The sequence below is a fragment of the Mastigoproctus giganteus genome, chromosome 8 (assembly GCF_048544385.1).
Source record: "Mastigoproctus giganteus isolate SK-2022 chromosome 8, ASM4854438v1, whole genome shotgun sequence".
Taxonomy (NCBI): Eukaryota; Metazoa; Arthropoda; class Arachnida; order Uropygi; family Thelyphonidae; genus Mastigoproctus; species Mastigoproctus giganteus.
In genome coordinates this window covers 138,534,119-138,552,050 of record NC_143582.1, presented here as the reverse complement: position 1 = coordinate 138,552,050, position 17,932 = coordinate 138,534,119, and the positions used below count along the sequence as shown (strand labels likewise).

At 38.0% G+C, this 17,932-nt stretch overlaps 1 protein-coding gene across 5 annotated transcripts in view; it reads left to right on the top strand.

Annotated features, from left to right (window-relative positions):
• The window catches only part of LOC150081850 (wings apart-like protein homolog), a 287,626-nt gene that overhangs the window by 210,264 nt on the left and 59,430 nt on the right, over window positions 1-17,932 (top strand). For all 5 annotated transcript variants that reach the window (XM_090378945.1, XM_090378944.1, XM_090378942.1 and 2 more), the window contains one exon: window positions 10,753-10,919. In XM_090378945.1, the coding sequence (XP_090235071.1) occupies window positions 10,753-10,919 (167 nt within the window). The remainder of the gene's footprint in view (window positions 1-10,752; window positions 10,920-17,932) is intronic.

Sequence of the window (17,932 nt, the reverse complement as noted above, 5' to 3'; positions counted from 1 at the left end):
TGTATACATATGTCAAACATGCCTCTTTGGATCAAATAGGTTAAAGTTATTTATTTATTATTTTTTTTTAATATTTCAAAATGGGGGGGGTTAAATTTTTTGGAATTTCATGAATTTTAATATCTATATATCTCACTTTCTAAATAAGATAGATCAAGATGGCTTGTGTCAATTTATAGTTCTTGATATGGTTATTTAATCAAAACGGTAAAAAAAGAAAGGATCATTAGCTATTTAAAATTAAAGGGAAATTCAATTTGCATGGAAGCAGTGGATAATGTAAGTTAAAAGGAAAAAAACATATACTTCTCCCAACACTTAATTAAATTCTGGAAATGTACTGTGTGAAAGATGTTGATTGATCTATACAGTGATGTGCTTTCTACATCAGCACCATCAGAAAATGTTTGTCCCCAACCAAGCTGTTGTTTAATTGGATCAAACAAAGAAATCTGTTCGAATGAGGCCAAGGCTGTAGGGAGGATGAACGAGAAGTTCCCAGCCCTTAATCATTGATCTATATGCAGCCTGTTGTGTTGCCATAAAACAGCAGTACTCCACTCAGCTTCTAATTGAGGCCTGACCGTAGAGAAAGGACTTTTTTACAAATTCAGTCTCTAGTTCTTTCAGAAGTGTGTTATGATGCACCATTCACAATATTTCCTACCTTTTTTAAAAAAAAATCACAAGAAGAAGAAGAATGTTATGACAACAGTTTTAAATAAGTAACACCATCCCTACTGATGGCACAGCCTCTGACTTCTTTGCCATGGATGAAACAAAATGCTTCCATTGCATTGGTGCACATTTAGATTCATATTGAACGTATCCATGATTCCATTTCTGAAGATGTGAAGGTTGGAAATTATGTAATGTACAAGGTATAATGAAAAAAAATTCAGGAATGGAACTAAAATATAGGAAATGAAAAAGCTTACTTCAAAGTAGTCACCATGACACTGTATACAAGGTACTATCCAAACGTTTCCGAAATTTGAATGTTATACAGGAACTACATCTAGTATGGACCTGTGGTGCTAGGTAATACTGCATGCATCCTTTGTGAATCATTGTGCCACGTTGTGAGGGGCTGGATAGAGTCATTGAATATTTATGCGCAGATCTTTGGCAGTGTGTTTCACGTAGTTTGCAATTGTTGCGATGGCTGATGTGAGAGAGAGCGACATGCTTGCATCAAGTTTTGTATTCCTTAAGAATACAGCAACAGAAACCCATAAGAAGTTGAAACAAGCTTTTGGTAACAATGCTTTAGGCCAGATGCAGGCCTACTACTGCTTTAACCATTTTAAAAACAGTCGAATGTCAGTTGATGACAACGGTCGCTCTGGGCATCCATCATCGAACACAACCCCCGGAAACGTTGCAAAAGTTCGGGCAGCAATCCATGAAGACCACAGGTGGACCATCCACAACATTTGTGGCATTGTAGGACTATCGTATGGCATGTGTCAGTGGATCTTGTCAGCTGAGTTGAACATGAGAAAGATTGCGGCCAAGTTCGTGCCACAGTTACTAAGTGAAGACCAAAAGCAGCATCGCATGAAAGTTAACAGACATCTTGAAGAACGGGCCAGGTGTGATCAAAACTTCCTTTCTACGGTCGTCACCAGTGACGAGAGTTGGGTATTATCCAGAAACCAAGCAACGATCATCCCAGTGGAGGAACCCATCTTTTCCCCAACCAAAGAAAGCCCAATAAGTGAGGAGCAATGTGAAGTCCATGCTGATCTGTTTTTTGGACGTTGACGGGATTATCTATAAGGAATTTGTCCCTCCTGGCCAGACTGTCAATGCAGAGTTCTACTGCAACGTGCTGAGGTGGTTAAGGGAAGCCGTCAGGAGGAAACGTCCAGACGGCTTCCCTTCTTCTTCTTCTTTGGTCCTTAGCTGGCAGCTGGGGGAGGCGGTTGGCCACGCAACCAATATGCTGCTGTAGGTGCCGCAGGGTTTCGGACTTGCTCTGTGATGTTCTTCCATACCTTACAATCCATGGCTTCAGTCCTGGCCTGGTTAAGGTCGAGACGTCGGCTCTTCAAGTCATCTTCCACTTGCTTGGCCCACGTTTTCCTAGGCGCGGTCCGTTGGATGCTCCATTGGGTGGGTCGTTGTCTCCAAAGGAGTGTGGATGGTATTCTGTTCGTGCCCATTCTACATACGTGGCCAAACCATCTGAGCCTTCGCTTCTGGATTTGGTCGGCTTCCCTTAACCACCTCAGCACGTTGAGGGAAGCCGTCAGGAGGAAACGTCCAGAGAAGAGGCGCACAAAGAACTGGGTCCTTCATCATGATAATACGCCAGCCCACACATCTCTCACTGTGGTGCAGTTTACATCTCTTATGTTTGGTTATGAAACTGACATCGCTATAGGATGGCAGGTATTTTGACTAGGTGGTTGAAATCAAATCAAAATTTGTAATGTAAACTTTAACTAAGTTCAGTTGGGTTTATGTTCATCTTAAGAGACAAATACTGTTATCTGATGATCCTGCCTAATATCTGAGTTGCCAAAAAAAAAAAATTGTGTATAATTGCCAAAAAAGGTGAAGCAGCTGTACATTGATTGAATGCAAATAAAGCATAACATTTTCATTTGATTTAGTCACCTTGATTTCAACTGCTGCATTGAAATATCCTGTAGTTCTATGGTATTATACTATGTATAGCAAACTTACTCCACTTCTATTCATTGTTATATTTTTAAATACAAGTTTTACTTTCATACGTTGCTTAGCTGTTCATTTATACAAAATACTTGTTCACTTCAGCATATGTTTGCTAATAGAGAACACTTGCGGGAAGCCAGTAAGCTTCAAAACAGTCATCCTAGTAGTAGTAGTAGTGTCTCAGATTTTTAAATATTACAGTAGATACACCCTTTCTGGTGATGCTATACAATTTAAAAAGAAAATATCAGCTTAGGTGGAACTGTGGATAATTGTATTAGTTTCTGGGTTGAACATAAGCCCAAGCCATAGGGCTGAGTATTTGGCCCTCAGTCTCCAGTGAGAGGAGAGTCTCTTCATGATTGAAATTAAATGCGGCAAAGTATATAAATTTTGATTAGATAGCGATTAATATTTTTTTTATGCAGCAGGTTTCCACAATTTGATAAAGTATGGGACAAGTATATAAATGTTTTTGGTGATTATGATGGAAAAACAAATGCTATGTTCCAGTCAATTTCTTGTATGTGTGTGTTTTTTTTTTTGGCTTAATGACTGACTGAATTGTATAGTGAATAATACTGAAGAGCATTTCTGTGAAATAGGCAGATTGTCTGGAATTAGAATTAGGCTTTAGTGTAAGCTAACTTATACATTAACATAACTCACAACTGTTTTTCCTTTTTTCTCAAAGCATTCAGCATTTCCTCTTTTGATTCCATAATCAAAAGAGACATGTGCATCAGGTTGCTGTCTGTGGGCTAAGTAGTTCACAAGCACTTTTTTATTAGGTAATGTCAGGTCCGGCTTGTTACTACATATGAATGATGAAGATTAACTATATTGATATATCAAAAAAAAAAAAAAAAAAAAACCTTGCCACTTATGGTTGTCTCAAGTTCATCAGTTCTCACAATACTAGTCATTATTTCCAGACATAAGAACAAATAATATACTGTATACAGTTATTTCATACAAGAGCAACTTGTTTGTTTGTTGTTTGTTATTTAGGTTTTAGGAGCATTAGCAACTAAGGCCATATTGCTCCGGGAATAAGCGGTGGTCATTCCTTGACCTTTCCGCATCCTCGTATTTGGTGGTGATGGGCTCGAACCCCGGTCTAATCAAGAAGCGTGTGCTACGCACTGCTGCACAAGAGCAACTTGTATTCATATCTGAATTCTGTTTCATACCAGCATAAGTTTATAAAATTTTTCTGCTTTTGAAAAATAGATACTTGTTTAGGCTTGCAGCTCAGTTTTGAAGCGATGAAATCCATCAGGTGGTTTGAAATAAGTGCACAACTATTGTATTGTGTTTTGAGAAATTCCATATAATAGGCTGAAAAAGGATGAATGATTAACTGAAAATTCATCCATTGGTATCTTTAGGTTCCAGTGAAGGTGTTGCTTCAGATAAGATCATTACATGAAGTATCCAAACTCTTCTTAAATGCTTGGCTGGCATGTTCACCCAAGAGCACTAAGAATCCTTCATTAATTCTTTTCTCCACTTGAATCTTTTCTCTTTCTTTTATCCACTCAAAATAATTCAGCATTTCAGTGTTGGTATTTGCTTAGATCAGAAACCCTCTTGATATTGCAAGCAAGTTGTTGTTGACACTCTAAGTGTTTTATATATATCAATATATATATATTTTTTTATGGAAACCCCAAACACGAGAGGTATTAAAAACTATAGTACTTAGTACCATGGTTGGGTTGGAGGTTGAGAAGAGGAAAGAAGATATTTATTGACATTAGACTTGAACTTCGGACTGTTTTGAAAGAGAGAGTGGGAATTATAGAAGCCAATTTAGAAGAACAGTGCCCATGGAAGTATCTGTAGAAAAGGCATGCAGCAGAAACAGTACATCTATGAGACAGTGAGTAGAGAGACTCTGTTAGAGATGAGTCATTAATTAAACTAACTGCCCTGTTCTGAATGGAATCTAGAAGCCTGAGAGAGGTTTTGGGAGCACCGCCCAAGATGTGGGAAGAATATACCATGGTAGGGCATATTTGCGATTTGCACAGAATGAACAGCTGTTTGTAAGAAAAGTAATGCCGAGAGCGAAAGAGAAAACCAAGTTTTTTTAGAAGCAGAGGAAGCAATATTTGTGATGTGCTTGTGCCAAGAGAGAGAGATTAGAAGTCAGGGTAATTCCCAAAAGAGATATATCATCTTGCCTAGAAACCGGAGTGTCACCAAAGATAAGCATAGGAGCTGAGGAATCCTTTTTGCGAGATATAAGACAGGACTGAAATCAACTAATTTGTATTTGCCCACTGGAGAATTACTGGGAGATCGGCATTTAAGGAATTGGTAGTGGATATTTGAGAAGTTGAAGTTTATTGTGCAGGACAAGGTTTCTCAAACTGGAATGCAATGTGCCATTGTTGACAAAGCTATGGATAGGATTTCCAGTCAATGGAAGAAGGTCATTAATATACAAGAGAAAAAGAGTGGCAGAAAGAACTGAACTCTGGGGGACACCTGCATTAGTGGTGAAGTTCAAGAGAGAGCCATTTACCATCACCCTCAGTGAGCGGTCAGGGATAAAACTGGATAACCAATTACAAAAAACAGTTCGCAACCCATAAGATGGAAGCATGTTTAGAAGACCTTTATGCCAAACACGATCAAAAGCCTTTGAGATGTCAAGAGCAACTGCTTGTGTTTCACCGAATTTTTCCATTGAATTTGTCCATAAATGGTTAACAAAAGCCAGAATATCACCAGTGGATCGACACTGACAGAATCCATACTGGTGAATGTTGATTAGATGGAAGGATTCTAGGTAGTCTAAGAGTTGGCAGTTAATTGATTTCTCCATTACTTTAAAAAGAGTAGAAGTAATTGCAATGGGAACGATAATTGCATGGAGGGATTTGTCACCTTTTTTTAGGAACTGACTGGATATCAGAAAATTACCAAGCAGAAGGAAAAACACCTTTGGAATAAGAAAGCGAAAAAGGCGGCAAAGAACGGGAATAAGTTCAGGAGCACAGGTTTTGAAAACAAGTGGAGAAATACCATCAGGGCCTGGAGCTTTCTTAGCATCAAGATTCGTCAAAATCCTTCTGACATCCTTTTGACTGAAGACCACAGGAGGCATTCAATAGAGCAAATTGGGAATGGTGGGAGGTGTTTTACCAAGATCATTAATACACGAGTTTAAAGAAAAATGGGATGCTAGCAGGTCGGCTTTATCCTTGGCTGAAGTGACAACAGAACCATCTGGTTTGGACAGAGGTGGGAGCAGAGATGGGCAAAAGGTGCGGCCAATAGCTTTGGCAAGACATCAGAATGCTCGGCTACCATTAGGGCAAGAAGCAAGTTTTCTACACTTAGCCTGTTCAAAATCTAGTTTGGACTGATTAATAACTGCTTTACAATTGTTCTGAGCTTTGGTGTAGGAAGAAAATGAAACTGAAGAATTGGAAACAAGACGATTACAATATGCAACATTCTTCTCTTGAGCAGCCTTAGCACATTTATTGGAAAACTAAGGTTTAGATAAAGGACGAGATTTTAAAGTAGAATGTGGAATAAAGAATTCTATTCCTACAAGAATAATTTCACCGACATGGTCTGAGCAGACGTTGACATCAGTTTTGAAACAGTAATCCTACCAAAGAAAAGAAAAAATAAATAAATATTGCAGGTCATCCCATTTTGCATTCTTGTAATACTAAACAACACAAGGTTGGGAATAGCCATGAGATAAAGGCTCCATTGGAGAAGAGACAATCACCAAGTTGTGACTGAGGTGCCTAGGACCACTCACTTCGACTGTGTACGTAGAAGGGTTGTTTGTGAGAAAAAGATCAAGCATGTTGGCTGTCTGGTTAGGATTGTCCAGTGTTCTGGTAGGTAAATGAAAAGTCCGTGCAAGGTCATTAATAATTGCAAAAGCCTCAGCATACCAACCAGCTGGGTCTGTGTGACAAGAGGATGGAAGCCAGCTGGAGTTATGAACGTTAAAATCACCCGGGAAAATTGCCTCAGGAAAGTTAGACTGGAGAAAGTCAAGTTGCAAAGAGAGGAAGTCAAAGAGTGTCAGTAATTAGTGGAGTTGGGAGAATGGTAGAGACAACAGATGAATTTGACAGAATGAGGTAGAGAGAGATTTTAAGCCAGAGAGGTCAAAAAGAGGAGATTCCAAATCACCAAGTCTCTGACAGGGAATATCGGAACGGGCATAAGCACAAGTTGAGACGAAAGGAATCATACAGCAAATAATTTGGACAACTGGGATGAGCAGGGGTTGAATCAACCGATAACTGAGATTCTGTCAGAGAAAGTACATGGAGTTTGGCAGAATGCAAGTGGAAATGGACATCGTTAAGATTAGAACTAAGACCACGTATATTTGTGAAATGGACTAGGAAGTGTTTGGGAGGTTTATATCTTTTCGCTGATAAGCTTACTCTGTTAGTTTGACAATTCATGGTGTATTCAATAGTAAGAAAAGTGGGAAGTAATATATGAAGTAGTGAAAATTTTGGATATTGGGTACACATGGTAAGAATATACCCCGATGATCACTTGATGATCTGGAAACCTCCTAGAGAGTTACCAATAGGTTCCGTCTGGTGTACTAACTAGCAGCCAGCCTGCGAACACCATTTTAGAGCTGTACCCTCAAAATGTAAGGAAGTTTGGATCTCTCCATGATGTCTATCATAACCTCAAAAGACATTAGTCACACTGCATGATGGAAGAGATGGGGAAGGTTTCGGTTTGACCGGAACTTGACTCTGGAGACTAAACATGGGTTCCACCACTTCAAGCCTCCAGTAAGCAAAGTGGTGGTATTGCACGGGTTGATGAGAGTCATCTACCACCTAGTATTGCCTGGTAACACAGAAGGGTATCACTCCTCCATGTAGTTTGAGCACCATACCTCAACCCAACCTCTGCTTGCGTTGGTTCACACCTGGGTGGTCACTCACAGCATGCTTACGCATGGGGATTATACCCAGGATTACCAACAGTCACACCATCATGAAGGTGCAAGCAGAGGATTTGGCTGTCATAGACTGACCGGACTTCGCTGAAATTGGGTCCACCTGACCTGAGTGTCACCCAAATATCAGTTCCATCAGCATTTTAGACTCCCACGTTGCAAGTACAGCTTGTCTGGCATATCTGAGAGAATGTCTGCGACAACTTCAAGGACAAAAAAAAAAAAAAAAAAAAAAAAAAGTTTCATTTTTTATTTTTCTACTCAATCAATGATTGAGTAGAAAAATTGAGTTAATCAATGATTAAAAATATGGAATTTTTTTCTACCTTTCTAAACAAAACTTCTACTGCAATAGTTTCTGAAGTGATTCATGGTGATCCATACATAAATTGTGCCAGAATGCCTTACCACTGTACTGCACAACCTACTGCTGTGTTGGTTTAAAGTTTCAGATTGTTTTCTTTCTCCCACTAGTTCAATAAACATCTACTATCTTATCCTAGGTGCTAAGATTTATTATTGTTTTTATAGAGTAAAGAAATAACAAAAAACCCAATATTCTACCAAAATGGCCACTAGTAGTCTGTGGGAAGCAACATATGTAGTTTCAAATTTTGGCCTGTAAAGGACATACAAAATTTGAAATAAACCTGAAAAATGGAAGTAACTAATACTATTGAATGTGTTTTTTTTTTATATATATATATATAATACAGGCACTCCTCAACTTACGGAAATTCGACTTTACGTAAATTTTTGCGGCCAGTGCAAACTTAAAAAATCGTGGAAACATATTTTGCATCCTGCAGGAATAAATGGAGGTATCTTGAAAATATCGTAATGTGAACCCAATAACACATTATATATTTTTGTAATTCGTTCCACATCCTTTGAAGTTGAAATTTTCACTGTATAACTAAGCTGTTTATCTCTCTAAAAGGTCATTTTTAAAATGGAAATTGCACTACACTTTCATCTTTATCATATGTTCCGTTATAAGAATCAGTTTTGAACACCTTTGTGATATTTTTCTAAAACACATTTCTGAAGGTCACTACCATAAAACAATAAAAACAATTTTCACTTTCCAGTTTATTGGGCTTTTCTGTTAGTACATCTAATTATAAACAGGTAGTAAATGCGATTTTACTGCATTAGCAATAATCCTGATAACTGGAATTTTGTGGGTTTTTACATTATGGTGAAATGTGTTCCCCCTTCATTAAAACCTTCAATAATATAAAAAACATGAATAAATTTTCTCTTCATTCCTATTTACTCATTACAATGATGAAGGGAAAATGACCAACGAAAAGTGAAAGTGGTGGCAGTGCTAGGAAATGAAACAAAACAAAATTGATTTAGAAATGAAGTTGATGAATTAAGAAGTATGAAGCAGGACAAAGTTTGTCATCTATTGCACGGAATTAGGTCTCATTATGTATAAAAGAACATGTTAAAGGATCAACGTATTTCACACCAGGGCCAGTCCACCTCAACAGTGATTACAAAAGAGCGTTCAGGTGCTATATCAAAGATGGAAAAGCTATTAATAATATGGATGGAAAATCAGATTCAGAAGCAAGTGCCCTTGAATCTAACGGCCATTCAAGCAAAGGGTATTTATGAAGATAACGATAAGTACGGCAAACCCCAAGCCAAGTTTGTGGCAAGCAATGGGTGGTTTACTAGGTTCAAGCATCGCACTGGTTTTCAAAACATTAAAGTATTGGTGGAATCACCAGTGCTGCAGCTGCAGAGAAATTTTGTGATGTGTTGGAAAAAACCCCTTCTAAATCTCCACAGCTCTCAACTTCCACAGTGGTGTGCTTATCAGCTGGAGAGTTAATTCTGGCAACGATGCTTGAAAGGTAAAACTTGCTGACATTATGCCAGTCTCCTCTCTCTCTTTTTGAAATTTTTGTAATTTTGTACACTTTAATTTTTCCTGTGCATGAAATAAAAAAGTTGAATAATTCTATTTAGATGTTCGTTGAACATTTCTTTTTTTTGCTTATATCAAATTCAGCACGTGTAGTTGCGAGTGTGGAATTTCCCTAAATAAGCATTTAGTGAAATTCCACACTCACATAAAATCCAACTTACGTACTTCGGAATGCAACCCTTACATTAATTGGGAAGTGGCTGTATTTATATACATAATAAGCAGAAACATACACATGCTTTTTTGAAATTACACATACTGAATGGTCTTTTAAATTGAAAAATGGAAGAGACTATTTTATGTTTCTTTGCTTCTAGTTTATGTCTAAAACTTTTTTTTTTTTTTTTTTTTAAATTTTAAGCAGTTTTTTTTTTTGTTCTGTGTTTTGAAAATAAAAGGTATAAAAATACAGTTTTAAAAGTTAACTTTTTTCAAAGTTAAAAAAAAAAATGCAATAAGTATTGCAATCCATTAAAAAAAGAAGCAGCATTGCCACTGTTCAAGCAGAATTCAAAAATTAAAAAGAAAATGAACACCTGTCTGGTGCTCTGCCACCATTTTTTCTACAAATAGGGGAAGCCACCACTGAATTAATGAATATTATTAGCAGACATGTGCAGACTCTTTAAGTTGGGATATCATTTTATGTATTATTTCAATATGGATTTGTAATTGTGTTAAATTTGTTGTGTAACTGTTGATAAGCATGGTTTTAAATAACTGTGAGTTACTTGGTGCTTTTATCTAATTATTAGATTTTAATAGGAAGAAAACTTTGTGCAGAATGTATAGTTCATAAATAAGAAAGATTAATTATGTGTATTGTAGTGTAAAATGAAACAATGTGGCTAATAAAGGTGCAACTCATTGCGAAACAAGTGTAACACAGAAGAATTATTCACAAAACAAATGGTATGGATATATGTATGCATTATTCCAGAACAATTTCCATGTACATTACAATCCTGTGCATCCATGTTTGATTCTAATAATATTCTAATAAGATATCAGTCTGGCCCAGTGGACAAAGACTGAAATAAATTTACACAGATAATTAGATTCATTAATGACAAACCTGTGATTGGAAGGTCCTATTCTTTTCTATTTTAATGAATGCTAATTTATAGATTTCATAATGTTATTTTGACAGTATGCTTCAGTTATGCAGAGAAACAGTCATGCAACAAGTAATCAGTTCCAGAATTTTTGATGCTACAGAAACTGTTGCTACCAAAAATGGTGATAGTCCAGGATCAATTGTGTTTGCCTGCCTGCTTTCTCTTCTGAAAGTGTTCCTAAATCTTACACATGAAAACGGTATGTATAATTTTCTTTACTTTTTTTAAATTTATTTATTTTTTATGATTAAAAGTAATTGTGGAAATCTTAAATCTCACAGGCTCCAGGGCTGATTTCTTTAAAAAACAAAATTTAATTTCTAGAGATTGAAAAGATGGTGTATAAGAATGACTTTGTCTTGGGTTCAGATAATAAATACACTATATTCAAAAATTAAGCTTAATTTTGTGTTCATTATAGTTATAGAGCTAAAAAGTTGTAATCAATGGAAGGTACTTAGCATTACCATTAGTTGAGGCATATGATGAAAGAAAGAAAGCTTATAGAGCATCAGCCGGGGAAAAAACCCTTCCCATTTCACCCATCCGGTCACTCCACTAAAGGCAAACTTCTGCACATCTATTCTACAACTGTCTTTCCTCAGTTTGAATCTACCCCCCCCCCTCAGGTTCTTAAACTCAGCAAGTGGAAATATCCCATTAGCATTCAGCCTGCTCCAAACATTCAAGGCATTGTACACCTCAGTCAGATCACCTCGCAGATACTGCAACTTACAGAATTTAAGCCTCTCCTGGTAGTAAGAGAACCCCTCTGTTCCTCTCACCAATCTTGTTGCCCTTCTCTGTACTCGTTCTAGCAACTCTACATCATTCCTAAAATGAGGCCTCCTGACATGTATGTAGTAATTAAGGTGTAACCTGACTATTGCCTTATACAAAGGTATAATCACCTCCTTGTCTTTGATAGCAAAATTCCTGTATATCATTGACAAAACTCCATGACCTGCTCCATCAGCCCATCTGCACTCCTCAGAGAATTTCATATCCGACTGCACAATTACCCCCCCCCCCAGGTCTTTTTCATTCTTCACATCCATGAGTATAGTACCACACAGTTGGTATGTTTTTCTTGTGTTAGTGCTACCCATATGCAGTATTTTACATTTGTCAACATTAAACTTCAGTTGCCACTTCTCAGCCGATTTACCTAACCTTTCTAGATCCTGTTGCAGTAGCATATAGCATACTTTCTTTACTATCATTAACAGCCCTGCCAACCTTTGTATCATCAGCAAACTTGGACATTAGGCCTAATATAAATTCATCGATATCATTAATAAATATGCAAAACAACACTTGGTCCAGCTCCGAACCGTGCGGGATTCCACTAATAACATTAGTCCACGTAGAGCAGTGTCCATTTATTACCACTCTCTGCTGCCTCCCACTCAGCCACCCCTTTATCCATTCCAGCAGATTTCCCTTAATGCCAAACCACTCCAATTTGTACAGCAGCCTTCCATGTGCAACAGTATCAAAAGCTTTCCTGAAATCCAAGTATATGATAGAATTATTTTTTGCATCCAGTTCCTTGGTGATCACTTTGTAGTATCCAATCCAATTGGTCAGAGAAGACTTCCCCTTAACAAACCCATGCTGTGTCTGAATTATTACTGCAGTCTTGTCTACATGATCCTGTATCACTTCTTTAACCATTGACTCCATTATTTTCCCCAGAACAGAAGTTAAACTAACAGGTCTATAATTATTTGCATCTCCCTCTGAATCTCCTTTGTGAATTGGGGATATGTTTGCATTTATCCAGTTCATGGGGATCTCCCCTGAATCTAAGGATGCTCTCATAATTGTGGCTAAGGGTTTGCTTACTTCCCTTGCTGCCTCCTTCATTATAACGGGATAGATTCCATTTGTCCCAGGTACCTTTTTTATGTTTAACTTCAACAATATCTCCTCCACTTTGCTCTCGGTTATTACAAAATCAGTTATTTCTGTGTTAAAGTTTGATAAACTGTAAGTAAATCCCACATGAGTAGACTGTTATCACTGTCACCTATTGGTTCATTTATTTGCCAATTATTTATGCATGAGTCATCCCTGCTGATAATCAGATCAAGAGTATTATCCCCTCTGGTTACCCCTCAAACATATTGCTGAAGAAAACAATCCGCCAATAAATCCACAAAAGACTTGCTGGCTTTAGAGTGACTAACCCACAAATTCCAGTCAATATCTGGAAAGTTAAAATCCCCCATTACAAGACATTCTAATTTACTGGCCCACTCTATTTTTCTGTACAGTTGTTTGTTGTACTCATCAGAGTCATTAGGCCCATAACACACTCCTGCTCTCATTTTCTCTTTCCCAGGGTTTATGTCACAATAAACTGACTCAACATTGCACTGTCCACACATGTCAACTGGATGCATTTCCTTAGATTTTGTGTCTCAACTAACCCCACAACCCCTCCTTCCATCCCATCCTGTGTATCCTTTCTATACACATTGTACTCCCCAAATTCCAATTCTGCCCTGCTTATATCTGTGTGACACCATGTCTCTGACATCCCAACAATATCTGCCTTTGATGCTTTGATCAACACTTCAAATTCATCCAACCAACCAGCGTAATCAAGATATAAGTAATGTGAGTTTTTTATTTATTTATTTTTATGAAAACCCCAAACACGAGAGGTATTAGAACCTATAGTACTTAGTACCGTGCTTTGGTTGGAGGTTGAGAAGATGAGAGAAGATATTTGTTAACATTAGACTTGAACTTCTGTAGACTGAAATTTTCAGAAAATAAGTATGAAGGATGGTTGTTCCAGAAAACAGCAGTTGAATGAATAAACGAGGAAGATGAAAAGTTGGTTCTCTGAGTTGGACAGTAAATGGATGTTGGCTGGTGGTGGCATGTGTTCGGATTGTTTTGAAAGAGAGAGCGGGAATTATAGCTGCCAGTTCAGAAGAATAGTGCCCATGGAAATATCCGTAGAAAAGACATGCATCAGAAACAGTACGTCTATGAGACAGCAAGTGGAGAGACTCTGTTAGACATGAGTCATTAATTAACCAGATATGGGAACAATATTCTCTGGTAGAGCGGATTTGCAATTTGTACAGAGTGAACAGCTGTTTGGAAGAAAAGTAATGCTGAGAGCAAAAGAGAAAACCAAGTGTTTTAATTGCAGAGGAAGCAATATTTGTAATGTGCCAAGAGAGATTAGAAGTCAGGGTAATCCCCAAAAGACATATATCAACTTCACTAGAAATCGGATCGTCGCCAAAGATAAACATAGGAGCAGAAGAATCCATTTCGCGAGATATAAGACAACACTGAGTTTTAGAAGGATTGAAATCAACTAAGTTGTCTTTGCCCCACTGGAGAATTACCTGGAGATCGTTATTTAAGGACATATATCAACTTGACTAGAAATCGCATTGTCACCAAAGATAAGCATAGGAGCAGAAGAATCCATTTCGCGAGATATAAGACAACACTGAGTTTTAGAAGGATTGAAATCAACTAAGTTGTCTTTGCCCCACTGGAGAATTACCTGGAGATCGTTATTTAAGGAATTGGTAGCAGATATTCGAGATGTTGAAACTGATTGAGCAGGTTAAGTTTTCTCAAAATGGAAAGTGGAATGCAATGTGCTATCATTGGCAATCTATGGATAGGATTTCCAGTCAGTGGAAGAAGGTCATTAATATACATAAGGAAAGAGTGGGGGAAAGAACTGAATTTCTAAGAAAGAATTTCCCTCATTAGTGGAGAAGTTAGAATACAGAGAGCCATCTACCATCATCCTCAGTGAGCGATCAGACAGAAAACTGGATAACCCATTACAAAAAATAGTTGGCAAACCATAAGATAGAAGCTTGTTTAGAAGACTTTTATGCCAAACACGATTGAAAGCCTTTGAGATGTCAAGAGCAACTGCTTGTGTTTCACCGAATGTTTCCATTGAATTTGTCCATAAATGAGTAACATAAGCCAGAATATCACCAGTGGATCGACACTGACAGAGAATCCATACTGGTGGTCGTTGATCAGACAGAAGAAAGTTTGAGTTGGCGGTTAATTGATTTCTCCATTACTTTAGAAAGAGTAGAAGTAATTTCAATGGGATGATAATTGGATGGAAGGGATTTGTCACCCTTTTTAGGAACTGGCTGGATACGAGCAAATTTCCAAGCAGAAGGAAAAACACCTATGGAACAAGAAAGTGAAAAAAGTGGCAAAGAACAGAAGTATGTTCAGGAGCACAGGTGGAGAAATGCCATCAGGACCTGGAGCTTTCTTGGCATCAAGATGCGGCAAAATCCTTCTGACATCCTTTTAATGGAAGACCACAGGAGACATTGAATGGAGTGTGTTGGGAATGGTGGGAGGTGTTTTATCAAGTTCATACATGAGCTGGAAAACAAATGGGATGCTAGCAGGTCAGCTTTATCCTTGGCTGAAGTGATAACAGAACCATCTGGTTTTGACAGAAGTGGGAGCAGAGATGGGCAAACGTTGCGGCCAATAGCTTTGGCAAGAGACCAGAATACTCGGCTACCATTAAGGCAAGAATCAAGTTTTCTACTCTTAACCTGTTCAAAATCTAGTTTGGACCGATTAATAACTGCTTTACAATCGTTGGTGTAGTCAGAAAATGAAACTGAAAAATTGGAAACAAGCCAATTCAATATGCAACATTCTTCTCTTGAACAGACTTATCACATTTATTGGAAAACCAAGGTTTAGATAAGGGATGAGATTTTAAAGTGGACTGTGGAATAAAGGATTCCATTCCTACAAAGAATAATTTCACTGACACGATCTGAGCAAATGTTGATATCACAAGTTTTGAAACAGTAATCCGACCAAGGAAAATAAATCTTACAGGTCATTCCATTTTGCATTCTTGTAATGCTAAACAACACAAGGTTGGGATTGGCCATGAGATAAAGGCTCCTTTGGAGAAGAGACAATTACCAAGTTGTGATCTGAGGTGCCTAAAGGACCACTCACTTCGACCGTGTACTTAGAAGGGTTGCTTGTGAGAAAAAGATCAAGCATGTTGGCTGTATGGTTAGGATTGTCCGGTATTCTTGTAGGTAAATGAACAATCTGTGCAAGGTCATTAGTAATTGCAAAAGCCTCAGTATCTTGACCAGCTGTGTCAGTGTGACTAGAAAATGGAAGCCAGCTGGAGCTGTAAACATTAAAATCACCAAGGAAAGTTGGACTGGAGAAAGTCAAGTTGCAAAGAGAGGAAGTCAAAGAGCTCCAAGCGATTATTGGAGTTGGGAGAACGGTAGACAGCAGATGAATTTGACAGAATGAAGGAAAGAGATTTTAAGCCAGAGAAGATCGAAAAGAGGAGATTCTAAATTATCAAGTCTTTGACAGGGAATATCAGAATGGACATGTGCAGAAATGTCACCTTTGAGGTGAAAGGAATCATACAGCGAATAATTTGGGGCAAGTGAGATGAGTAGTAGTTGAATCAACCGATAACTGAGATTCTGTCAGAAAAAGCAGATGGAGTTTGACAAACTGCAAGTGGAAATGGACATTGTTTAGATTAGAATTGAGACCACGTATATTTGTGAAATGAACTAGGAAGTGTTTGGGAGGTTTAGATCTTTTTGCAGATAAGCTTACTCTATCAGTTTGACAATTCATGGTGTATTCAATAGTAAGAAAAAGGGGGGGGGGGTGGACATACTGTATGAAGTAATGAAATTTTTGGATATGGCGTGCACATAGTAAGAATATTCCCAGATCCTTGACATTACGTGGCATCAATAATGTCCCCCCGCATGAGTATGGCAGAGTAGAGGTAACAAGATTATACACTAGCTGACCCGGAAGCCTCCTAAAGAGTTACCAATAGGTTCAGTCTGGTTTACTAACTAGCGGCTGGCCTCCAAACACCATTTTAGAGCTGTACCCTCGAAATGTAAGGAAGATTGATTCTCGCCACGATGTCCAGTTTATGATGGAATCATAACCTTTGGAGGTTATGATTCCATTATAACCTCAAAGTTATCAGTCATACTGCATGATGGAAGAGATGGGGAAGGGTTGATCGGAACTTAGTTCTGGAGACTAAATATGGGTTCCACCACCAAGCCTCCAGTGAGTAAAGTCATGGTATTGCACCGGTTGTGAGAGTCATCTACCATCTAGTATTGCCTGGTAATACAGAGGGGCAGCATTCCTCCATGTGTTGTGTACACTCCTCGACCCCTGCTTACATTGGTTCAGCCTGGGTGGTCACCCACAGTGTGCTTGTGCATGGTTCTTATACCCAGGATTACTAAGTCTCACCATCATCGTGAAGGTGCAAGTAGAGGATTTGTCTGTCACAGACAGTCTGGACTTCACACCAAAATTGGATACACATGACTTGAGTGTCACCCGAATATCAATTCCATCAGCGTTTTAGACTACTAGGTAGCAAGTACAGCTTGTCTGGCATATCTGAGAGAATGTCTGTGACAACCTCAAGGACCAACCATATTATATTGATGCAATGCTTATCCTTCAAATTGCTAGCATTTCTTTATCCGGGTAAGAGTGAGAAATTATTCCTCATTTTGTTCACAATAAGAATCATATGATGTTTTCCTTGTGTAAATTCCCCCCCTCAGGAATTTGGCTACCATGATTTTCTGTGAAAATCAGTGATTATCAAAAAAGAAGTACTGAACACAGGTAGACATGGCAGTTTATTGTGCTTTGGGTAAAATTCCAAACACCTTTGTGATGAGTCCTAATTCATGACTTTTCTCCAATTATTACTTCATAACTATGAATAAAGACCACAGATTTTCAGTGTTTCATATAACTAGTACCTGCACATAACTTTTTTTTTTTATCACCATTTTTTTTACCCTTAAGAGATGGAAACTGTTTAAAAATATCATTAACTTTTCTGTTCATGGCAGGCATATGCTGGTCCATTTCCACCTATCATTTTTTGTATTCTTTATTTCAACTTTTTAAACATGCTTGTAATGCTTAAATTTCCATTTCCCCCCAGAAACGGGCTGCATACGTTGGACCAGCATATGTCCCTATGCAGTATAATATATGATGGCAGGGGAATATTTAAATTCAGAAGTTGAATTTAAATTAAGCAAATAAAGCTAGCATGCATTGCTGCATTCTGAGAAATAATGGTTGCTTTTTGTTTAAGTGAAAGTTTTTTTTCCCCTCCACACTGGCTGTTCA